The 24,602-nt window shown below is 51.9% G+C and overlaps 5 protein-coding genes across 5 annotated transcripts; 3 read left to right on the top strand and 2 right to left on the bottom strand.

Annotated features, from left to right (window-relative positions):
- Positions 1-715: 715 nt before the first annotated feature.
- Positions 716-1,433, top strand: L3040_008367 (uncharacterized protein; the record flags this gene model as incomplete). Its single annotated transcript, XM_066154009.1, has 3 exons — positions 716-779; positions 1,007-1,175; positions 1,238-1,433. The coding sequence occupies 3 exons, from the start codon at positions 716-718 to the stop codon at positions 1,431-1,433; spliced, it is 429 nt and encodes a 142-aa protein (XP_066010552.1).
- Positions 1,434-1,464: 31 nt separating this feature from the next.
- L3040_008366 (uncharacterized protein) lies at positions 1,465-2,269 on the bottom strand (the record flags this gene model as incomplete). The annotated part of the gene is made up of 3 exons (XM_066154008.1): positions 1,465-1,595; positions 1,902-2,080; positions 2,187-2,269. The coding sequence occupies 3 exons, from the start codon at positions 2,267-2,269 to the stop codon at positions 1,465-1,467; spliced, it is 393 nt and encodes a 130-aa protein (XP_066010551.1).
- Positions 2,270-2,835: 566 nt separating this feature from the next.
- On the top strand, positions 2,836-5,915 carry L3040_008365 (uncharacterized protein; the record flags this gene model as incomplete). The annotated part of the gene is made up of 3 exons (XM_007295342.1): positions 2,836-3,318; positions 3,368-4,773; positions 5,237-5,915. The coding sequence occupies 3 exons, from the start codon at positions 2,836-2,838 to the stop codon at positions 5,913-5,915; spliced, it is 2,568 nt and encodes an 855-aa protein (XP_007295404.1).
- A 6,552-nt stretch (positions 5,916-12,467) lies between these two features.
- Positions 12,468-12,912, top strand: L3040_008364 (uncharacterized protein; the record flags this gene model as incomplete). The annotated part of the gene is made up of 4 exons (XM_066154007.1): positions 12,468-12,504; positions 12,570-12,578; positions 12,635-12,733; positions 12,794-12,912. The coding sequence occupies 4 exons, from the start codon at positions 12,468-12,470 to the stop codon at positions 12,910-12,912; spliced, it is 264 nt and encodes an 87-aa protein (XP_066010550.1).
- A 3,015-nt stretch (positions 12,913-15,927) lies between these two features.
- Positions 15,928-24,180, bottom strand: L3040_008363 (uncharacterized protein; the record flags this gene model as incomplete). Its single annotated transcript, XM_007295344.2, has 5 exons — positions 15,928-15,960; positions 16,114-20,549; positions 20,604-21,090; positions 21,139-21,545; positions 21,594-24,180. The coding sequence occupies 5 exons, from the start codon at positions 24,178-24,180 to the stop codon at positions 15,928-15,930; spliced, it is 7,950 nt and encodes a 2,649-aa protein (XP_007295406.2).
- Between the last annotated feature and the right edge of the window lie 422 nt (positions 24,181-24,602).

Below are 24,602 nucleotides of genomic sequence, written 5' to 3'. Positions count from 1 at the left end.
CAATCTGTCGTGCGGTATAGGGTTATAATACTAGAAACTGCAATGTGCATTGCAGATCTGCTTTTGCACAACACAATCCAATTGGTCCTTTTGAGCAAATTTGGTTGTCATTTCTTCTTATGTATATAAATATATATATATATATAAGTGAAATGTGCCGAAACGCGTCGTTGTCTGCTGCTCCGGGACATGGCAGTCCTCCGACTCTGTGCTGCTCCTTTTACCTCCCCCTCCCCCCCTCTCGCTATTTGAGAATTTGAGATGTGTGATGATGATGAGATTGGTGTGGTGTATACATTAGTATGGGTATCGATGTGACGCTGCAGGTGCTTTCGGCGAGGGTCTCGAGGAGCACGTCAACCAAGCCTACCACTTACTTCATCGCGACCAATTACGCCTCCAGCGATGAGATCTTGCTCTTTGGAGTCTAGCGCGGGGCGTACACGGCACACTGCGCAGGCCCTGGGGGGCAGTGGAGACAGTACAAGAGGGAGAAAGCCAACGAAGAAAGATGGCGCTGGTTAAGGTTGAGGTCAAATGCATTGGGGTGGGGGATACGGTTGAATGTCGTGTGTGCATAGCCCGCGCTCTTGTCTTGCCTTCCTGCCTTTTGTGTCTCGAGCCTCCAGGGCTGGGAAATCGCTTTGCAAGCCCTGGTGTACGTACTACTCGGACGACGGTGGCTCTTGGGCAGTGGGTGGGGTTGCCAGATAGTATGCTGAAGAAAGTGACGGGGGCTAACGAGAGGAAGACGTTCTACAATACTGCTCTCAACTGGAGTAAGTATCTCTCTCTCTCTCGTCCCTCCAACTCCGTTGTATCGGAGCGACCAAATCTTTGCATTCCTGAAGCGAGAGAAATGGCTGGCTGGATGGTACCCTAGATGTCAAAAACGCATTCCAAGCTCTCGTACTGGACGGACATCGTGGTGTGTTCACGCCTACGCTTTGGTACCTCGAAGATGCCGCCAAAGACATGTGCAATATGCGACAGTGTTAGTCCCCAGGCTACCACTGCGACGTTGGCGGCGGTGCCAAAACCGACACGCAAGAGTCCCAGCGCCGCATAGACACCGGTTCTCTGGCGTGGATGTGCGATCAAATCGACGGCCTCGTCTCCTTCTCCCCTGAAGCTGCCGACCTCATGCTGCCGCCCGTCAACCCCGACGCCGTCTGGTCGGCAAGCATCACGCGTGGTCCGTTTAACGCGCTGTATATATATAACCTGGAGATCGCAGGCAGCTCGATTCTGAGAAGGCCGGGGAGTTGCCACAAGGTGCTTCAGACCGGAAGGTGGACCCGGAAGAGGAGTTCTCGACGAGGGAGAGAATGCACACAAGCATTCAGCTCAGGATTGAGATGGGGAAACGAGGATATGATCCGAAGACGTTGGATGCGAAGGGGGGGACCGAAGGAGATAACACGCCGAAATGAATGTTTGTTGATGCTTTTGATGGCAACGGCGCTAGGTGGGTAAGGCCGAGGATTGAGGCGAAGCTGGGGAGACAGAAGATGCAGAGGGAGATCCATATTCGAGAGCATATTGTCGAGAAGGTGCCGGGGAAGATGAATTTGAGGCGAGATTACTGCCGAAGGCTGTTAGGGGGAGGTTAGGGAGTAGAAATTGCAAGGCGAGTGTTTACTGAGTTTGTGGATGGTATGCGACAATAGATAGTGCAGAGATAGTGCAGTGGAGGAAAAGATATCTCCCGGGTAAGTGAAAGCTTGATAGTCCTCTTTGCTTCGTAGTTTTGAAGCTGTTCCGGTACTTCCATCCAGATCGCCACACGGGACGAACCCCTATGCCCGCACGAGGTTCGCACTGGCAGTAGTTGACTTTCGCTTCGAGCGTGTTGACTTTTCGCTTCCATTGTTGTTTTCATTCCCCAATAACATACGTACACCCTTCCTTCCCAATCCACACCTCGTGCACCCTACCCGCCTCGACATCAATCCTCTCGCCCACCCCAAACGTCTTCCTCTCAGGCTCACTATCTTTCGGGTACGTGATGGTAAGCTCGCCCTTGAGAATCAGATGCGTGGTCAGCCCGCGGTGAGAGTGAGGGCTGTAGTGGGAGTTCCTATGGCGACTCTCGTCAGCCGTGTGTGTATATGTATGTATTATATATAAATATATATATGTCTTGCTTGTATGGAGAGAAGCTAGGTAGGCTGTGCAATACGTACGGGCCATCGGTCCAGGTGAAGACGTGAGGGAAGCCCCACGATCGCACTTCTTGTTCCGAGTCATCTTGAGATCTGGCTGGCATCGTGGTGTTCTGGATAGCTGGAGTGTCGTTGTCTAGATGATGATGATGATGATGATGATGATGATGGTGGAGGGAAGATGTCTGATATCAGTCGCTTACATGTAAGTAAGTAGCTAGCTAGCTCATGGGGTAGTACAGTATGCTTAGAGATTGCCAGTGTAAACAAACGTAAAAAATATTATATCATGCAAGGCCGTCTTGATCTTCTAATTCCGTATTACACTTGCGTATTGTGCTGTCTCTGTCATATTTCCATCTTATCCTTGGATCCATAATCGAAATGGGATTTCACGCAGTGTTGAAGAAACATTCATTCCATTTTGCGTTCCATCTCATCTCATCCCACCATTCCAGCCCCCGACGCGCTATCCTCCCTCCTCTCAACGCCCACTAAGCAACAACACCAGAAACCAGGATCAACACATCACCCATCCACTCCCCCACTCCCTCCGCTCTGCCAACTCAACCCAAACCAACTCATCATGAGTCCGGTTGGGTCGCTGGCCGAGGACAAACTTTCAAATGTGGACCGACGCTGTGGCATTTAGAGTCAGTCCGATGCCACGATGCCCCTCCTCTCTCCCTCCGGCAACCAGTTCTCCCTGCACAAACTCGTCGCCATGTCCACCATCATGTCGCCCACCCACCGAAGCCACTTCCGCTCTCTGGTCCAAGCTGGAGGGGGCGAGTCGAGGTCCGAAGTCCCGGCACATCAGCTATACCTATCTCACGGCATACAGGCACATCTGGGTCGGGAATACGATTCTCTGCGCGGCACAGAGCCTACGCTCGCGAGAGCCAAGTTTGAGGCATGGCTGGCGGCGGTACAGGGGGAGACGACAATCGCGCTGGATGCGGAGAATTACAAGTTCGAGCAGTTCCTGGAAACCGTATACTACCATCGCGGGTTCGAAGCGATCAAGGAAGTCAATGGCGCCGAGAAGGACTTGACGAAGCCCCTCAGTAATTACTTCATAAGTAGCAGTCACAACACATATCTGTCGGGGAACCAGCTTATGTCGAAGAGTACCACTGATGCCTACAAGAATGTGTGTTACTGATACTTTGACCAAGTCTGGACACTAGCTAATAAGACAGGTGCTCATTCGTGGATGCCGTTGCATAGAAATAGATGTCCATAATGGAGAAGCCCCCGACAGTAAATCCAGCGAGAACCTGTCGCTAACATCCTCGAACTCCCTCCAATCTCCTCCCAACAGCGCCGAGCAAAAACACCAGAGACACGCTTCCGGCAGTACCCTGTCAAGTCGAGCCGCTGCTGCGCTTTTGAAGGCTGACGAGAAGTACGAGGCTGCAAAGAAGAAATTGGCAGAAAAAACTGGTATCGGACGGGACCATGCTACACAGGATGAGCGAGGGCGCAAGATCACGTCGAGCTCCCTAGAGGTTGGGGACGCGCTTTCGAGGGCGAGCTCGGTGCGATCTACGAAAGATGGTGAACCGCTAGTCCTCCACGGGTGGACACTCACAGCCCCTATCGGATTCAGGGCAGTCTGTAAGTCGATCCGGGAAGCAGCTTTTGTGACGAGCAAGCTTCCTTTGATTGTGAGCTTGGAGGTGCACGCAGATCTTGATCAGCAGGAGATTATGGTGGATATCATGAAGGAGGAATGGAATGGGTTGCTGGTCGATGTACCACACGAAGGGTGCGATCCCGAGGAACGGCTGCCCAGACTCGAGGAATTGATGGGGAAGATCCTGGTTAAGGTCAAGAAAGCAGTGGCAGATAAGCAGGAGCCGTTTCCAGCCGGCACACTCGCCCCAGTGCCATCGAAAACCGATTCCGACTCGATATCGGGCTCTGAGGACGAGCGAGCCAACGCGAAGAAGAAGGTCAAGATCTGTGAAAATCTCAGCAATCTGGGAATCTACACTCACAGTGAGCACTTCGTCGGTTTCGAAACGAAGTCCGCAACGCGGCCGTCGCACATCTACTCCATCGGAGAAAGTCAGATCCAAGATCTGCACGAAACAAGACAACAAGAGATGTTCACGCACAACCGCAACTTCTTTATGCGTGCCTACCCAGGCGGTTTCCGCATCGACTCCTCCAATGTCGACCCCTCGGAGTTATGGCGCAAGGGCGTGCAAATGGTCGCCCTGAACTGGCAAAACCTCGATGAGGGCATGATGCTCAACGAAGGCATGTTCGCTGGTGAGCACGGCTGGGTGTTGAAACCGCCTGGCTATCGCAACGATGCCACCGAACCCATCGAATATAAATCTTTGGATTTGACAATCACCGTGCTGGCTGGCCAGCACATCCCCATCCCAGAAGACCAGAGTGAAAAGAACTTCCACCCGTATGTGAAGTGCGAGCTGCACGTCGAGAAGGATCAGGGGGGCTCTGAGCCTCTGCCCTCCGAAGACAGGAAGCGCAAGACGGGGTACCAGAAGGGTGACCATCCGGATTTCGGAGAGGGAGGGTGTGTGCTGCAGTTCCCCACTATCCGGAAGGTAGTGGAGGAGCTGAGCTTCGTCAGGTAAGTCGCGTTACACCGCATTCTCTCCAATCCTACTCCTGCGATCTCGATCATCGGCCCGACTTCCGTAATTGATGTCGTCGTGTTGTTGTTATTCCTGCTGCAAAGATAAAGTCAAAAGCCTTTTCCACACCGCCAGAACGTTCCGGGAACTTGGTAGCCTCTCGGGTGGACGACATTTCACGGTCCTTTGCTTTTTCCTTTCCCCTAGTCCTACCGCTGCGCAACGGGCCGTGGCATCAAAAACGGAGGCTCGCACTTTTCTCCGGCTTGCGATCATCTTACACCCGGATCCTAGGGCTTTGAAGCGGCGCCCCTACTTCGCTCCTTGCATCCGGCCAGCGCGAGAAAAGGTTCTCACCAGGTGGTGCAACATCACGGATCGTGCCCAGACATGGCTTGACCTACGAACGAACTTCAAAGCGTCACAGATGATCGAGTGAGCTAACATCTTCCACCACAGGTTCAAAATCGAGGACGCCCGCTATGGGCGCGATGACCTAGCGGCTTGGGCCTGCATCCGCCTCGATCGGCTGCAGCAGGGGTACCGCTTCGTGTACCTACTTGATGCCAAGGGGCAGGCGACGCCGGGGCTGCTATTGCTGAAGATCGAGAAGAGGGTTGTGCCTTGTGAGATGGGCAAGGGGGAAGTGGTGGAGAAAGGGAACATGAAGGCGGTCGAGAGGCTCGAGGCCAAGCTAGAGGCGAATTTGGAGCGGCTGGAAGGGAAGCAGGACCTCAATGTCGTGCCGGGGGTCGTGGGGAGAGCAGAGGTCGAGCCAGAGGTCCAAGCGAAAACGGAAGTAAAGCCTGAACCAAATGTGGATGCAACAGCCTCAACAATTTTTGATGCCAAGCCTGCAACAGCTGCGAAAGCAGCGCCAGAAGCCACAGACAGGGTAGATGCCATTCCGGAGGCTGTATCAGAGGGCGACAAGACGAAGAATTTAGTATCTGGCGCGGGGCCAGTAGAGCCCATACGGGAGGCCTCACCGGCCGCGGCCAAGGTGGAAGAAGAAGCAAAGTCGGAATCCAAGCCAGTGGTCGAACCCCCTCCGGCTGCTACCGAGACGGAGACGAAGGTGGAAGCTTCGCTAGAGACGAAATTGGAAGAAGGAAAGCGAGAAAAGGGTGGAGTTTAGTTAGACCTTGATCGAGGCGAGGCCTTGCGGATGGGTGACTCTTGAGTGGCGACAGTGTGGCGACGCATGATGCAGTTACGGAAATGTTATGAGGAATGAATGAATGTTACGAGGAATGAATGATACGAAAATGGAGACGGAAATGGAAAAGGATGTTGAGATGGCAATGGAACTGGAAATGGAGACGCGATTGATCGATACCCCGGGCGCCTATTCGCATTAGTTTCGCGCATAATTCATTTTTATTTTTTTTATTTTTTCTATTCCTTTCTTCTGATGGGATCTCGAGGAGGTTATTAGGCTGCGATGCATGCATGCATGCCTCGGATCGGATCGCGGGAAGTCAATGCAATGGAAAAAAGGGCTCTCAATATGAGATGAGGTAGGTACCTAGGTACATACATATCCAAAGTAAAAAAAAAAATTCAAATTCAAAGTAAAGGACATCTCATTTTTTCTTTGATTCTATCACATCACATCACCGCAATAGCATGTGATATCTGTACATGTGGGTATACCGGTACCGGTATCCCAGCCCTTCCTCAGCAAGCATACACAATACACACACATAGGATCTGATTACAATTACGATTACGATTACGATTAAGAAGAAAGAAGAAAGAAGAAAGAAGGAAAAAGGAAAAAAGGAAAAAAGGTTAAGAGGGGTGGGTATGCACGTGTACGGTAGGTTATGGGGATGGGATGGGATGAGAAGGTTGCTTTGGGGGGGTTTTTTTTTTTACGTATGATAGGTATGTATGTAATAGTGTGTGTGTGTGTGGGTGTGGGTGTGGTGTACATAGATACATAGATAGCGTTTCTGACCCCCCCCCCCCCCCCCCCCCCCCCCCCCCCCCCCCCCCAAAAAATAAAAATAAAAAAATAATATATATATATATATATATATATATTTCGCTCCTGGTTGTCGTTATTACTTACTCACTCACTCGCTCGCTTCTCTTTTGTTGATGATGATGATGATGATACCTAAGCGGAAGAGAAAAAGGAAAGAAGAATAGAAGAGCAGAACAGAGTTTAGAAGTAGAAGGGAAAAGAGGAGAAGAAAAAGGAAGAAAAGAAGAAGAAGAAGAAGAAGAAAAAGGAAAGGAAGAAGAAGAAGAACAAGAACAAAACAAGAAGAAAGAAGAAAACCACGTCCTCGCCAATTCCACTTTCTACGTACCGGTACTCCTTTGGAATCAATAAACCTCCCCCCTCCACCCCCACCTCTCTCATCGACCTTTTTCGTATAGGTACCGTACTGTACGTACCTACGTACCATCTAACACCCCCCCCCCCCCCTGCCTGCCCCCTTTGCCCCCTTTGCCCCCCCCCCCCCCCCCCCCCCCCCCCCCCCCCCCCCCCCCGTTAGTGAGTGCACAGGCGAGACAAGACAGACACGGGCTCAAAGGTTCTCTTCGAGGCTGAATGAATGAGATGAAATGAATCCTTATACTTATACGTAGTACTACCGGTACGTTATACTAAATACTACGTAGATTAATCGGTTCAAGACCTGGTAAGATAAGATAAGATAGATAAGATGCCTGGCAAGATTATACTTTCGACGTGTACTACTACTACTACTACTACTTCTACTACTACTGTATGCATCGGGGGAGGGAAAGGGGGGGGGGGTTAAAGAGGAGTGATTAATACCCCAACGGTAACGCAAAGCCCAAGAGACGAACGAGCCGACGACGACGAAGAAGAAGAAGAAGAAGAAGAAGAAGAAGAAGAAGAAGAAGAAGAAGAAGAAGAAGAAGAAGAAGAAGAAGAAGAAAAAGAAGAAGAAAAAGACCCAGACCTCGCGGTTTGAGTTGTGGCGCTCATCGGTGGAGGAGTGTCATGGTCACCCGAGAGGCAGAGCAGAGCAGAGCAGAGCAGAGCAGAGCAGAGCAGAGCAGAGCAGGGCAGTAGTGAAGGAAAAAAAAAAAGGAAAAAAAAAGGAAAAAAAAAAGAAGAAAAAAAGGGAAATTTTGAAGAAGCAAGAAGGAAAGAATACGCCATACCGTGTCCCGTGACATTTACTTGTATACAGCACGTACATACCGGTAGTATTTATGTCTTCTCGTCCAGGTTTCTTTCGCATGCAGATCTGAAGAAGGAGAACAAGAAGAGGAGAGAGAGGGGGGGGGAGGGCTACTGTAGCGGCCTCGATTGGGTTCGGGAAAAGAGGGTCCGAGAATACGGTAGACAGACAGACAGGAGACGGGAGCGAAATACATGTTCCGGGAGGAGGGCGGGAGGGAAGGGAAGGGAAGGGAAGGGAAGGGAAGGAAAAGGAAGGGAAGATACTTACTTACTTGGAAAGGAGGAAAAAGAAAGAGGTGATGCCGTGCGTAGGTCTGAGACCCAGCCAGCCATTGAGCTCTGCTCTGCTCTGCTGTGCTGCGCGAGGGCGCGAGTGAGTGAGTGAGTGAGACGTAAACATAGACGGTCACAGACCACACAGCAGGCAGACCCCCAACGGAGCCATATCTGGTGCGAACCGAGCCAGGACGTCGATTCCGGGTTGCAGGTTCGTCCGTGGCTCATCCAACCACCCTCGCTGCACGGCAGGACTCAACCGGCACAGGAGGGAGACGTATGACATGCCGTGGGGAGAGGAGCGGGTGGGTTTCTCCCGTCAGGGATTCATTCACGTTCCCCGGAGCGCCGGGCAGGACCACGACGGAGACATACGTAGGATGTGATGGCGAGGGCCGGACGAGGAGAGGAAGGAAGGTCACCAGAGCGATCAGATGCTACTGACTGACTGACTGGCCCCCAGCAGTGAATGCAGCACACGGACACCACATGAGACTGCGCTCCCGATAGGAAAGCTCCCTCACGCAATAAACGCTCATACACCGAGACCAACAACAACAGCAGCAGGACTGCAGCAATGCGTCCGCGATCCCGGGTAGGAATGAACCTGATTTGACATCTGCGATGTCCGTGAGCAGCATCTTCGAGTCGCCTGGCAGCAGTTTCTCACTTGAGATATGCCTCCTCTCTCAAACAGATTTCCTGTCAGTTGTGAGAACAGAACAGAACAGAACAGAACAAAACAGGTAAACACAGGCGAACGAAAGTGAAAGCCCGGAATCCCATCGATGTCTCAACAAAATGCAAGAAGTCCCCTCACGCTAGAGAGCGCACGGGATAACCGTCGACTCTACCCACACCCCCCCCCCCCCCCCCCCCCCCCCCGTCATGTATGCCAACCTGGTCCCCGGAACCGCTACCATCTCCAGGAGCGTATTCCACCTCAGCTTGATCGACGACCCGACAGACTGGACTCGAATCCTAGTGGCGGCCGTTTCCGTTGAACGAAATAAGGGGGGTGTTGGGAACGCAGCGTGCCGCTTTGTGGTGGCCACTAGCGGCCCTCCGGCAGATCAGGGCGAGTGTTCCGAAGACGAGATCCCGTCAGGGAGATTGCCGGTGTAGCACTACGATCTGGTCGTGTTGAGATATGATGGTGGAACCTGGGCGCAAGCAGCAGGGCATCGGACGGTTCTGAATGGAAGGGCTGCCGCTGGTGTAACCCAAGTGTTTACACTTCGCTTAGCGATCGTAAAGTCACTTTACTTGGCTTCGTTTGGCCATGGCGTGATACGACGTGACAAAGAAGGGGGGGAAAAAAACCCCCAGTGGATCCAGGACGACCGTCACAAAAGAAACCAATTTTCGGAAACGCATCCCTCGAACAAGGAGGGGAGCGCATGCCCGTGCTGGCGAGGAAGGCTCTTTCTGCCGCGACTGTAGCACACAAGATCTCGAAGACACAGCAGCAGGGGTTGGCCGGTGGTTCCCAGCAGCGTGGTTTGGCAGAAATGATATGCCGGGCCATATACACCGGGAAAGATTCCCAGTGGCTTACTAGGGATTCTCTTATCAGCGCGAGATGCCGAATCGCATTTCGGAGTCGGGGACGGCCGGGGCGGGAGGAAACACATCCGGCGCAAACATTCACGAGCTTGCCGGCAGCAAGATATTGGTGTTTTGCTTCTGCGTGAATTGGCAAGCGCGGCGACGATAGAGCGGCGGTTAGCTGGCTGCGAACCGAAGAGAACCACCTCTGGTACTACGCGACATGCAGATGGCAACCATGGAATGCCCTCGCGCGATGGATGAATACAGATCACTCACCCGTTTCCGAGGCGGGTGACGGGCCGGGGAGATCGGCCGGGAGGAGCCGGGAGGAGAGAAAGACAAACATCCCGCCAAAAGGGTGTCTTTGGCCTTCTCGAAGCCCTTGCAAGGTCCCGTCCGGAGGAAGCCTGCATCCTGCGGCGGGACAAATGTTATCCCAAGCCCCCTGACGCCGTAGATGGGTCGACGGCACGGCTCGGGCACAATGCGTACGTGCTCTGGGCGACCAACAACCTTGTTGTTGATCTCGCGAGGGGCCAGCGCGGTAAACAGAGATACGACGGGTTCCAACACCATACGAAAAGAAATACCGGCTGCTGCCGTGATCGACCGAGCTGAGTGTCCGTCTCAGCTTCTACACCTTGAAAATATCTCTGGCGCGATGCAGATGGGGGCGGTGCTGCCGTTCCTGGATCTCGGTTCGACCTGGAGCGAGATATATGATGACCTGCAGCGCGGAGACAGCTCCTGCACTGCACTGCAGCCCCTCGCCCGGTATGAAAGTACGCCAAAATGGGGGGTATGGCCTTCGCTCATGTCCCAAAAGCAATCGCACATCCAGCAGATACAAACATAAGCAGAGATTGAATGGTCTTGGGGAATTCCGCTTGCTTGACAGGTGGTCAAGACCGGAGGTGATGCATCGCAACGAGACAAGGGTCGGCAAGGGCCGGCGCTGCTGAGTACCACCCAAAACAAAGAAGGGGAGCCATCTGATTGGAGATCTCGAAATCGGCCATGCATTGCAGGATGCAGCACATACTACATACCTACAGTCCTGTATTGAAAGGCATCCGATGCCGGAGCTGCTTCCGAAAGGCGCCTCCGAACATGATGGGTAGTACACATACTGTAGAGAGAGGTGAGGTATGTATTCGCTGCATATCACCATGGCTGCATATCGCGAATCATCTCGAAATCTCGGAGACGATGCATTGCTCGTTGCGGACCGTATGAGAGACGACCATGTATTTCTCCGAGACGCGGGCACGAAAGCGAGCCGCTCTTCACCGTCCAAAGCGAAGGACCCTGGCTAAAGTCAAACTCTGACCATCTATCAGATCCGAACCGATCCCCACTCCAAGCAGCATCGACGTGGGGTGAGCAATTGTGTTTGCAAATTGATCGGATTGGAACCTGAGCGGAACGGAAAAGACAGCCAGCCAGCCTACCTGCGCAGATTGATCAACCATACTCGAGATTGGCGGTCGAGGTAGCACTGGTAGGAGGAGCGCTGAGGAGGTACCGGTATACAGCCCGTATCAGAGCGTACGAAGGCCAGTTCCTGGTCCCTGGAAAGGTGCAGATCCAACAGCCGATTGACCGGTAAATACGTAAGACCACCCTCTCCAAAAGCAAATCCAGCTTCTTGGGAGAGTTTCAATACCCAGATAGAGGTGCGTTGTACCAAAAATTCAATTCGGAGCTCCGTGTGGTAATCCCCCTTTCATGTTTGTTAGAAGGTACAGGTATCAATATTGTTGTCTGATCTCTCCTGGCATGACTTGATTGATCTGATTGATAAGCTTGAGAAAGTGGATCATGACCCGCTACGACTTCACTTACCACACCACGTACCGGTATTGATCCTCTCGAGCTCGCTGGACCCCGAATATGCTGAGTTCGGATCCCAGACCTCACGGGCCACATATTACACAAGGCCCATGGCCAGTATGCGCAGAGCCCCGAGCAACGGGTGCAGAATGGCCAACGCTATACGCCCGGACGTTGGTTCATGGTGCCGCAACTTTTGTGACATATCAGACCACCGCGCTGCTTTAGAGTTGAATTCTAGACATAATCCCTAGGCATAAGGGCCAAAGTTTCCAAATATGACCTGTGCTGGTTAGCACTCGGTTGTTTGCATCGGTTTCGTACCTATCCAGACGGATGTTTACTAGCTTGCATTTCGGCTAGCAGGTCCATGGCCGTCACCTTGTGACTTTTACCTGGGTGTCCATCGTTCTTTCGCAACACAGAGCATCCGTCGCAGTGGAGCCGCTTCTACTCAGGGTCGAGTATTACACGAAAGCTTCCATCAACGGTCGCCCGCCTGCAGACGGTAGATTCAGAAAGTTGTGTTCAAGTCGTAAATTGATACCATACGCATACTTCCGTGAATCAGCTGAGCAATCTCTTTTACCGTAGCTCCCGCGCGGTAGTCGGAAAGATCTTGGGTTTCCTGCAGGACTGTGATAAGTCGAACTTATCTCAAGATAGGATTCGCGAAGGGGGGAAAAAAGCATATAAGCCGCCATTCCCAACCGCTGACTTGGAAGAACATACCTTTCCACTCAGTCACTCCAGTTCTCTCTGTCCAATACCGCTCTCCTCAAAAAAAGCAAAATAAACAAACTCAATTCATCCTCCTTTCGGATCTTCATCAAATATCTTCCCAGGTCAACCGCCAACATGGTCTGCAACTCAACCAACTGTGCCGTTCAAGGCAGTGCTAGCCCGAAGGTGATGGTCTGCCAGAACACCACCTTGCCCACTCTGAACCCTGAAGTGAAGGTCGTTCCGGTAAGAAGTTCTACTTCCCTGGCGCGAGAAAACGAAAGTAGTTGACGAATGAACAGATGACTGGAGTTCGATGCGGAACTTGTGCTGGCAACGGTCAAGAATCTTGGGTCATCCCTGGCAAGGCTTGCCCAATTTGCGGATCACCTTGCTAAGCTGTGAGCAAAACCCTTCCAGTGACACCAGGTGATACATGAGAAAATACTGACGTTGATAAGCCTACTGGTCCGCTGGACGGTATAAGTTGGAAGTGCGGCGTTTCTCAGGCATCTTTTCGATGGCTTATGGAGAGGCGAGCACCAGTCCGGCACGAGACCGAGGAGATTGCGATAGGTGATACGATAGAAGGAGCCTGGGGATTTGTGTTCGATGGCGCTTCTAGGGCTTGGGGTGTTATGGAAGACTAGAGAAAAGTTTGGGTGGCATTTTTGATCTAGAAAACACATCAGTATATCCTAAATAAATTAATATTGGGATAAAGTCATTCTCCCTTGCGGTGCCTCGCCAGTGACATTCGGTGTTGATCTCATGCTTACTGCGGAGGCAAAACGAGTCGGCATAGCAAACTTCTCCATCGTTGAATACCAAGGTTTGACGAAGGCGGAGTCTTGCCGAAAGCATAAACGGTTACAACTTTATATTCGACCAAAAGGCGGGATGCAGTGAAAGTGACATGACTGTCCCGAATCCCGGGCCATCGCGGAGACACCAACACGGACACGTCAGTCCGTCCAGGTACCTCGAGTGCTCGTCGTGAGAGGGGGTGGTGGGGGGGGATACCACTGTCAAGATGGGTTGGATGACGATGTAGCTCGAGACTGAGATCAGCGGCACCTGCTGATTCTTATAGAATATTATCAGTAGGAACGTAAGCCAACGGCGCCTGGTAATTTCAGGACAACTGGTGTCTCACCATCCTGTGAGACCAGGGTGAGGGATCCGTAAGATCTTAGAATGGACTAAATGGCGTCCACTGATCGTATGCTGCCCATCGAATCCAGCTTCAACTGCATGGAAAATGGAGAGTGCGGTAGCACACGGCCGATGCAACAAGAGGACAAGCCCGAGCCCAAACTTGACAGATCACACAGGATCGAAGAGGAGATGGCTCCGTAGGGAGTGGTAACTGAGAATACGAAAACCCCCATGCCATGATACAGATGAAACCTGACGAAATGGGTTCAGTCAGCGAGTTGAATGCCGTGAAGAGAAACGCGAGTTCTGTCCGAGCTGTCAGTGGTCATTTAGACGAGCGTGGGGGCAAATGGGATTTTGTAAAATATAAGTGAAACGAAGAAGAATGAGGGCCCTTTAGTACTCATTTCTGGGCCAAGCAAGCATAATAAGACGACGGTATTGAAGGTCTCGTCGAATCATTGTTAAGAAGGAGCGACTTGCTGTGGGGGGAGCGGGATGGCGTGAAGAGAATATGATAGATCGCGGTCCATTTAAATTTCACGAATAGTACCTCGAGCAGATCATAAAGCGAGTCGCAGAGCACATTAGGATAGAAGGAATGGCCTGCAGCTGTAAATCTGGAGTCGCTGCTTGGTCGTGGGGTTGGAGATTGTGGTGAGTAGGTCTAGACCCAGAGCTGGGATTGAGGGAGGTAAACAGGGTCTGACTTTTTAGCCGAGAACCCAAGTCACGTGTAGATGCTGAACGGAGCCACAACAGTACCGAGTAGCTTGCGAGGGGTTATAAGGTCATCTACTGACTAAAAGGTGCCTGCGACCCTCCATAGAAAGATGAGGGCTCGGGAAAGTGTTGTTCGGGAAGAAGGGAGCTTAGCTTAGCTAAATGCAGTTGCGCTAGTCTGTATCGCTACACATGAAGTGACTAAAGTTGTCGAAGCCACGATAGATTAACCAGACCTAGAGTATCTACAGGCCACCATAGAAAATGCCGAAAGTGCTGAAGGATTGGCTGGCTGGTTGGGTACTCGAGTATAAAATAGCTGAAAGAGTTGCACGCCCGGCCGCTCCGGCTCCAGCTCGAGAACTCTCATGTAAACAAGCATTAAGCCGCCCGGAGAAAGACCTCCGACTTCGAGCTGAAAGGCTGTAAGGAGGCCGGCCTACTTAAGCGAGCCGACGATTAGATGCTTGGCAGCCCCCCTCGACCATGGCCTGGCGAATAAATCGAAGTCAAGCCTTATCCAGACAACACACGTCCTTACTCCTGCGGCCAGGATATCTGTCCCCACGTCGAAAATCGTCCCAAATATAGAGTCGGATTTTCTCAAGATACGCGTAGCCAACCATACAGAGCGTTACAGCCTCTTTCCCCGGTTCAAAATGATCAACGCATGGGGACAGATATGCTGGCCGCACGAGTAGGTACATACAGCAAAAGACCAAGCTCTCCATTCATCCATTCGTTATAAAAAAAAATCCAATCCCGTTCATTTCTCCCACCTCACCATCCATCGCTACCTTTAAACCACAACAACATATAAAAAGCCACCACTCACTCATTTTATCTCGCCACAAGTCAGGATACCTGCCTACCATCTCTCAGCTTCTCGAATCACTCACTCACTCACTAATCTCATCCTCCCAACCTCGACAACACTAAAACCACTCCTCCCCTCCCTTCCCCTTTCATTCACTCCAACGGCCATCCATAAACCGAGCCATCAAACCCAGCCATCAAACCCCTCCCTCCCTCCATCAACCAACCAACACCGAGATCCTTTGCAGACTATAGATCCGCCCCGAGCTTCTCTCCTCCGCCTTCCTCCTCCCTCCTCATGCGCGGGTCTGGCTGGCTGGCTGCTTGTAACCCTCTCCCCTTCCAACCTCCCCTCATCTCCTCTTCACCAATCCATGACTTCCCACACACACACACACACACACACCCTCTCTCGTCCTTGGGAAAAGAAAAAAAAAAAAAAAAAAAAAAAAAAAAAAAAAAAACTCCATTCATTCATTCAGTCGCTAGCCCGCTCTCTCGCCCGCTTCATTCATCCATCCATCCATCATCAAGTCAAGTAAAGTCAAGTTAAATCCGCGCTCAATCCATCCATATGCGTCCCGTGCCTATTTACCCGCTTAATAGCCTGCTAGCTTCCTCACTTTCCTCACTTTGCTTGGCTTATTTACGTTTTCACCTCTCTCCCCTCCCCTTCCCCCCCTTCCTACTTTACTTCCCCATTTCCCTCATTTGGGTGATTCACTCGTTCCGTAGCCGTGGGATGAGATGTACAACGCCCCTCCCCCCTCCCCCTCCCCCCCGGCCCATCTACCGTCCATAAAAAGCCACTAGGCCCTTCTACGAAAACGCCCTGAGCGACCATCGGGTGAAACAGCTTCGAACGGTAGGCAGGTAGATAGCTATATAGCGTCGCAATCTAGCGCTCGCGCTGGACAATGTCCCATTCATACTGTAGACTCTCCGCGTTAGTTATCATTCCTCAATTAAGGAAAAGAAAAAGGAAATGGAAAAAAAAAAATTTCAGACAGAGGAAGGGGGTTGGGAAACTTGGGGACGAGAAACAAAATAAGCGAAAAGGAAAAAGGAAAAACCAAATACTCACAACCCTACCCTCCTCGTCCCCCGTATAAACACAGCTCGCCATCGGCTTCACACACGTGACAGCCGCCTCCCCGTTCCCACTAACGCTGCTTCTCGTCCGTCCTCTACTGCCCTCTCCCCTCTTACCCCCTGCGACCCCACCGGGCACGCTCAAACTCCCCACGGCCGTCTCGCCCCTCCCCCTGTCCCCATCGCCCCCCAGCCGCTTGACCAGCTCCAGCCTCCACTTCCCAGCCCGGCTGACGCCCTTGCGCCATACGTTCACCACTCCATGCCGATGGCCCGTGAAACAGAGCGCGTTCTCCACCCACTCGTTGCCTGTACCTTCGTACCACGCGCAGGAGGCGATGTAGTCGTCGTGGTTTTCGCACACATTCTGCTCGAGAAGAAACTCCCCATTCAATGTGAACAGCGTGACTTTTTGCCCACGACAGAGCAAGATGTCGCCTGTGACGTCGTTGATCTTCGCGCACTCGACTGGTCCCCGGGAGGTTGTAAGGGGTGACGAGAGTTTGCGAACGAATTCGAGACGGTTAAGGTCCCATAAGATCACAGTCCCGTCGAAACTTGCAGACAAGAGGGCGGAAAAGGATTTCGAAACAGCGAGGACGTTGACGGGAGTCTTATGGCCGAAGAGCGAGGAGCGGTAGCTGAGGTCTACGAATTTTCCCGGAGCAGTCTGCACAGTGTGCGCAGAAAGGACGCAGTCTTCGCCTGCTGTAATCAGCAGTTGAGAGGAGGCCAAGATGCAGGTTGAGATTTGGCCTATGTGTAGATTCTCGAACAGGCCGGCGGACTTGCGCGAATCGTTGTAGTAGAAGCGAATACTGTTGTCCGCGAAGCCCCATTCGAGGAACTTATCGTAGTGTGGGGACAGGTTGAGGCGGAAGGCGGTGGCGCAGAGCAGGCGGTCGATTTTGGGAGAGTAGACTAGGTTTGAGATGCGCTCATTGGACTCAAGGAGCGGGAAGGGGAGACGGGTGAGAACCTCGGCGGAGGTGTCGAGGCGGCGGGTTTTGTTGCGAACGTCTTCTCGTGCCTGATGAGGCTTGGTGAAAACTTGATGGGGGGTCTGGCCGAAGTTGTGTATGATTCCAATGGTAGCGACGCGCTCGATGGGATCGACGATGTTGTCGAGGTCTTTGGCACCGTGGTATGAGAGATGGTGGAACACGTTGACACTATCGATGGCAGCCTCTCCTCGTTGTTTGCAGCCGAAGATCAGGTCGATCCATTGGTGTAGGTATTTGCTCACATGCGGACTTTCAAGAGCCTCCCGATGCTTAGCAATGAAGATCTTGGGATCTCCTTTAGCCCAGGGAGGCAGCTGGACGGTATCGATACCACCGCCGTTGCCCTGTCTCACACCAAAATTGTACCCATTGTTGTTGGTTAAGAATTCAGGCAAGTAAAAGAATTCCGGAATCAGCTCTCTGACATCGGTCATGTTATCCTTGGAAGCAGATTTCCAGGCCTTCTCAATAGAGTAGAACAGTCTATCAGGGTGATCGAAGTTTCCACCTTGAAGAAGCAGGTATGATTGTACGAACGGCTGAAGTCGGATGAGGTACGAAGTGACAATCATAGCGGATGAGTAGTGCGTGCCATAATGGAAAGCCGGGGTGTTTGCATCACCCATTTCGGCAAAGGTCTTGTAGCGCTCAGTATACTCAGCTGCACGAGAATTGTGCTGAGCCCCCATAGGCTTCGTAAGATCTCGGAAAGTGGCAGGATTATCGAGATCCAGTTCCTCGCTAGTGTAATCAGCTAGAACCCAAGGAAAGACGGGGTACTGAGTAAGATCGTTAAAGGTACGTCCAGCCATCGTGTTGACCAGCATCAAATAATGGAAATTCGAGATCTCGCCCTTGGCCCATCTTCGCATAGCAGGGTTCCACGCTGACGAGTTGAAAATGCTTCCGAACTTTGAGCCAAAGGTAGCCGGGGACTCTTCAGCGACTTTCAAGGCCTCTAGTCGCCAACCATCCTCGGGGTTGGGTAAGGAAGAGCTGCCGGTCGTATGTGGAGCCTTTGATGCAAGCTTATTGTGGAGGTCGTCTCTCAATGGCGGTGAGATGGCAGTGAGCAGGTAGCTGCGGCCATCAGTGAAGAAGACTTCCACAGCCACATCTCGGAACAAGAAGCGACGCTTGGAGATACTGATCACGTCACTCCATTTCCAGCTCCGGGCTTCCTGCTCCGAACGGACAGCCTGGTCTAACTTGACAGGCTGGGCTCGTTTGTCGGTCGTGTTTTGGCCTGCAATCATCTGCAGATATGGATCTCGCTCCTCCTTCGGCGCTTGCGAGACGTTGACAATTTCTCCGTCGGATCTCTGGAAGACGTTGTCGATGAGATACAGGGAATTCTTACCTATGATCAACAAGCCTTCGCAAGCCTCGAGTCCAATGATCCGGGATATGTTAAAGACTTGTTGGACTTGATCACCTGATTGAAGACTGCGCATGACTTTCCGATTTTTATCCTCGTAAGTATCATCTTCGCCTGGATCATTCGGGTCGTCAACAAGCTCAAAGTCCTCCTCAGGCATCACGCTTTCTTGTGAGCCAGTTGCTGCTTCCTGCTGCATGTTCACCAAAGTATCGCTTGAAACGTCGCTTGGTCCATCAAGACTTGCTTCATTTGGATTCGTGCTTGCCGTTGCTGACACGGGTGTTGCATTGCTGGACCCAGAATCGACTCTGATATCAGGTTTGGGATCAATTCTGAGCTTGTTGCTGGCATCAGTGGTTCTGCGTTTGGGTTGGTAATCATAAGCTGGAGCTTCTCTATCCGGAAGCATTCGGAGGCGCATCCGATTGCGACCTTCCGTTCGGTCTAACTTCCACTTTGTGGGCGACTTATGTTCAAACACGGCACACGGTCGATGCAATTCGTGATCCATTTTCGAGAAAGTGGCTGCCAGGAACGAGAAATTATCTTGCTGATCCTGCTGCGCTCGTTGGTGCTTCAGGTGCTCCGAAGCATAGATGTTCTTCATCCAAAGCGTGGCCGCGAGATCATGTCTGAAGAGAATATCCTCGTCATTGACTTTTTCTTGATGCCATTGCTTGAGCTGACCTCGACGCTTAGCAGCGCGGCTTTTCGTCGCCTCTTCAGTCTTCTCGTTTTCGGCGTTGACAAAGTCCTCCCAGGTCTTCGACATGGCTCCCAGGAACAAAGAGTCCAGTTCTGCTCGCTGCTCATCGACCCAGGCGAAAAATGTCTCGTTATCTTGCTCCATCAGTTTCTTGAACCCAGATGACAGACTTCGGTGTTCGCTGGTCATCGCCTGGTGGAACATCATTGTTGTCTCCTCAGGCTTCTGGACCAAGATTATGCGCCAGAGATTGGCTGCGGCGAGGCGGATACGCTCTCTTGAATCGACCAGCTTCAGGTATAATTGATAGCATATCAATTTCAAGAAGTTCTCCTCGTTGACATCGGATGAGAGGAGCACCGCCTGCCAATACAGCAGCTTATCCATGAAAGCCACTGCTTCATTCTCGGGAACCTGGGCGCTATCCAGTTCTGACAGTCGCAAAAGAACTACCCGCAAAAAGACATGCTTAATGGACATGATAGCTTGGCTGCATAGTCGCACGCTCTTGGATTTCCAGATTTCAGGCCGTTGCAGGTATTCTAACTGCGTACCTGCGAAGTCCAACAAAGGCTCTGCTCCGCTCAGGAACCACCCCTCAAAGACCGCTTCCCCAATATGGGCAACAAGGCGGGCCATATTCTGAATAAGCTTGGGTTCTCGCAACGATTTTTGGTCAAGTTGGATACTATTATTCAGTTGCGATATCGTGTTGCGAAGCAAGTAAGTCTCGAAGTATGCCTGGTGCTCCTGGAACCCAGGAGGGATCTTGACAAAAAGGCCGAAACCAGGAAACTCCTTCCGGACCATGACTTGATCGATGAAGACGTTGACGATAAGTTCGAGCAACTCTTCTACGAGAGAGTTGCTGGTATTTTGCGTTGTAACTTTCTTCTTGGGCGACATGATGACATTCAGTCGCGCCGAGGACGGGCTAAACTCGGATGGTCGGGAAATCAGCAGGATAAAGGACGAGCCGCGGCGTGATTGCCTTGTTCTAGGGGACGTCGGGCTTGGGGGGAGCATTGTCTCCACGGTCGTGGTTTTGACGACAGATGCAGAATTTGTTGATACACGCGAGATGGGCCTGATTATCACGTCGTCGCCGTCAAATGTCAACGCCGAATCGCGGGAGTTTAGCTCCGTTTCTGGGCTGACGGCATCGGTGCTCACAATTACTGGGAAGAGAAGGGCAAGTAGATGTCGGATGTAGTCGGAAGAGACTGCAAAATCCCTGAAATCTGAAGATTTAGAATGCAAGTCTGCAAAAAAGCGAATGACAGTGTGTAAAACAGTTGCCTGGCCGCCGAGGCGCTCTTTCTTGTGCTGGTGGGTTTCTAATACTCGCTGTTAGCTGGTGTATAGCTTGATTCGGGGAAGATCATGTTTACGTCGTGCTTCAAGCTCCTTCGTCAAGGACATTGACCTCCGACGATTCGCACCTGCGGGGACACTCAAGCCTGATGGCTTCGGTTGATCTTGTCCGTTACCCCTATCCATCAGGGGCGAATCCGGATCATCTTGGTTGCGGAGAACATCTTTCAATCCATGCTGCAGCATAGCCATGATCACTGGCAGAACAGCATGATACACAACCTTGCAGCTGTTGAACGGCTCCAAGAGACTGAATAGCTCGAAGGATCTCTCCAAGTCGACATCTGCAACATCGCGACCAAACAGGATGCAGAACAATATCGGCCATAGAGTTGGCAGATCCCACCATCTCTTGAGTCTGTAGCGCATGATCGCAAATCCACCGGTCTTGCTCGCAAACTTGGCCACGTAGTGAGACCCGTGAACGACAAGGAGACGAGCCAGGATCTTGGTTCCATGTACCACAACTTCTGGATCATCCTCGGTCAGGAGATGGAGGAGCCACTGAGGACTGTCAGCAAATGGCATGAAGTTCGAAGGCGACGGCCGTACCTTGTTAGTAACCGTTTTGGCGAATTTCTTGATGTTTGACGTGTTTCCCTTCTCGCAGAGCAGGTCGGAATACATCTCGAGGATCTTGTTCCCAATCTGACGCTTGGTCATGGTAGTGTTCGAGACAATCTCATTCCCACCTAAGATTGTGGTAATGGAAGGTCTCGGCAGGCCCACTGACTTCGATACCGCGCGAGAAGGAAGAGTTCCTGCAGAGCTCTTTGGAGTTCGAGAGGCTGTACTTGTTGGCTTGTGGTAGGCATATGTGATGAAGAGAGCGAGAAACCGGAAGATCTCCGCAGTGAGATTGCAAATGACGAGACTTCTGAGCGCCTCCATAAATGCTGGAAAGACCTCCTGCTGGAAAGTCTCGGCTTTGAGTGCATCTAAGAATCTCTTGACAATCCCTATCCCTGTCAGTGAATGTCATTGAGGAGAAAAAGAACGGCGCTTACTCATTCGAAATAACCGTCGGGAATTGAATTGATGGAATTTGCTGTTGACACCAAAGACAACAAACTGCTTGTAGTACAGCCTCTGAGTGATGGGGGCAGACTTGCGCCACATATCGTAATCGACCAGGAGTACCCGGTACGCCAGAGGGTTGATGATGAAAGACTCTTCCGGCTTCTCATGAATGTACCCAACAAAGTCCAGGACAAGACTGAGAAGCTGAAAGCCAAGCTTGTCTCGTTCGTCGCTGTCCATCAGTGCTGGCTCGGGATGATATTTTGAAGAGACGACCACGCCGGCTCCGACTTTACCGCGGATGAGAGCACCGAGGATAGCATAGCCATTTTCTCGCTCCATTGCCTCGCTGTTGCGCCAACTGCCTTTGATACTCTCGAATAAAGTTTCAACTGCACGCACGATCTCTTCCCTGGTGGTGGCGTTTTCAACCATCTTCAGGACTATGCCCGTAAAGCCTCCTAGTCGCCATATGGCGTCGTCCAGAGATTGCGGAACGATCACGACAGGGTCGCCGGTCAGAATTGCAGTGCCATGTGCACGCACCAGCGCTTCATTGATCGCAGGAACCGCTCCGTTGATGGCTATCGACGTTCCGTTATTGTGAGTCATCTGGAACAGATTCCCCGAGGCTGCTCGATTCAAGCCACGAAGAAGCTGCGATTCATAAGACTTGTGTCGGTCATCATCGCGGAGTACTGCAGTCGGGAGAATGCTGAGTATAATACGGCTTTCCGGGACGAGGAGGCTGGCCTTGTCTCGGATCGCATCGAGGATCTCGGAGTGGTCATCTTTCCCTGGATGGATGAGGTCATTGCGCATTCCTAATGCGGCAGAAGCTTCGTATGTCTGGAAGGAGCCGAGACAATCCTGGAAGTTCCCATTGTATCGCGGACCAAGTCGATGATACACCGCGATCAGGTCGTCGCTGAGTGTACCCTCGAAGAGGTGGAACGAAGCCAGCGACCACCGAGAGAAAACTACTCCCGGCCCAAGCTTGGAGCTCAAGTCTCTGGGCGTACCTAGGAAAGCCTGGACCGGATTCGGTTTGCTGGGTGATGATGTGAAGGAGGTGAAGCTCTCGGTACTGGCGTTCGATGGAGGAGGCGCAGGGTACTGGCACTTGACTTCCTCTGCGAATTCTCCGTCAACGTAGAGCGAAGCCTTGCTTGCTGTGAGGGTTCTCGACCGGCGGTGGACGATGGTGATGTGATACCATTGGCCCTCCTTGAAAACAGTAGACTTGAATCTGACGCTGGGTCTCGAGCCTACCACCGAGGTCTGCAGAATAAAATTGTGCGCCTCGTCAAAATAAGCAAGAAGGAAGCAGGTTTGCGAAACATCAAAGGCGCCGAATATGGTGGTGAAAGACTTGGAATCAAATTGATCGATACAAATCCAGGCTGTGAACGTGTATCCCGCCGATGTTGAAGGTGGAGGGAATGCTCGTCCTAGCGTTGGAAGTTCTATGGAAGCAAACCCATTTAAAGAGAGGTCGAATTGTATGAAGGACGGCCCATGTGATTCTCTCATACGTTCAAGTAGAAAGTCAGCAGCCCTCGGTGACTTATTACAGAGCAGGTACTGAGCATCGCTCAAGGCATTGACACCCAAAGATACTAACGATCCGCACAGCGCCTCCACCGCGTTTCTCTCTGTAGCTCCCAAAGGAGTATCCGAGTCAAAAGCCAGAGGCAGAAGGGTTGACAGTATACCTGTTCCATGCAGAGCCATAGTATTGTGACTAGAAACCGAGCCCAGCTTCTTCAGTGCCTGTATAACCACCAATACAACTGGGTTTACGGCTGCGCCTGGCTGCCGTGGAACTGCTGCCCAGAAATCGATGATTGTTGGTACAATGTCCGGATTATACAGCAATGCACGCTCTTTGATTATCTCGTTGAGTCTGTTGTTCACATATTCCAGAACCGTTTCATCTTTTTCGCTGGCATCTGGCGCATCCATGGGTGTTGACTTGTTTGCTCCTCCGGAGGGGTACAGCTCAATGACCTTCTGACACAGGGTTTCCAGTCTCTTGTCATCTAATGCAAAGGACAGCAGGCAGCCGAACAGCTGTGCTTCGCTCCAGGCATCAGATTCGCTTCCTCCTGACCCAATGCTGGCAATTGCTTGCTCCAGGGCTGCCCAGCCGCCTCCTTCCACTCTCCTCTGGAAGTATCTCTGGTTGCCGTAGTGTTCTCGGAAGGTTTGTGCCAATATTCCTAGTATACACTCCAGAAGCCCGAACAGCTGGGTCCGGTCCTGCTGGCTTCTCCTGGTCGGGTGGTAGAAGCCAGAGAATGCGCGCAGGCTGTCCAGGAGGATCTGGAAGCCATGGAGGTGTCGGAAGTCATCACTGGCTCTGCCGGGCTCGGGGGAGGCAATGAGATAATGGCGTATGGACTGGGCCTGGCTTGTAAGCGTACCTAGGTCTGGGTATCCGTTGTCTGCACGGGTTCGGAGGGTCAGCGAGACATTGTCGAGGAGGAGCTGTATCTCTGCGGTGGCTTTGGTGCTCTCTGGTGGGGTGGACGCCGTGGTGGAAGAGCGCGCTCGACGTGACCCGGAAGACATTCTCTCTCCGTACCCCGATGTCCAGCTTATTCAAGATCTCCCAAGGTTCTTCATTTGCCTCCTTCACGCCCGTGGATGTTCCAGGCACTCGAATCGGGCTGGCATTGAATGTCTGTAGATGATGGAATCGAAGGAGCGGGAGTTGGGATAGTGGAGGGGTGAAACGGATCTGTGACAGAGATGGGTGAATGTGACAGTCAGTATCCGAATTCAAGTTGAGCGCATTGCCCTGGTTTGGTCCTCGATTACTTTACGGGGTTGTCGAGGTGAATAAGGCAGTGAGCGAGCGGGTGAGGCTGAATGAAATGTGATCATTAATAATCTATTCGCATTATCTAGATTTATCGCTCGCTCTCTCTATGCGTCGTACTCCTCTCTTCCTCTCTTCGTCTCTTCCTCTCTTCCTCTCTTCCTTTCTTCCT

The sequence above is a fragment of the Drepanopeziza brunnea genome (genome assembly GCF_022702325.1).
Source record: "Drepanopeziza brunnea f. sp. 'multigermtubi' strain 214-2 chromosome Unknown ctg15, whole genome shotgun sequence".
NCBI classification, from domain to species: domain Eukaryota; kingdom Fungi; phylum Ascomycota; class Leotiomycetes; order Helotiales; family Drepanopezizaceae; genus Drepanopeziza; species Drepanopeziza brunnea.
This window is presented reverse-complemented; position numbering and strand designations above follow the sequence as displayed.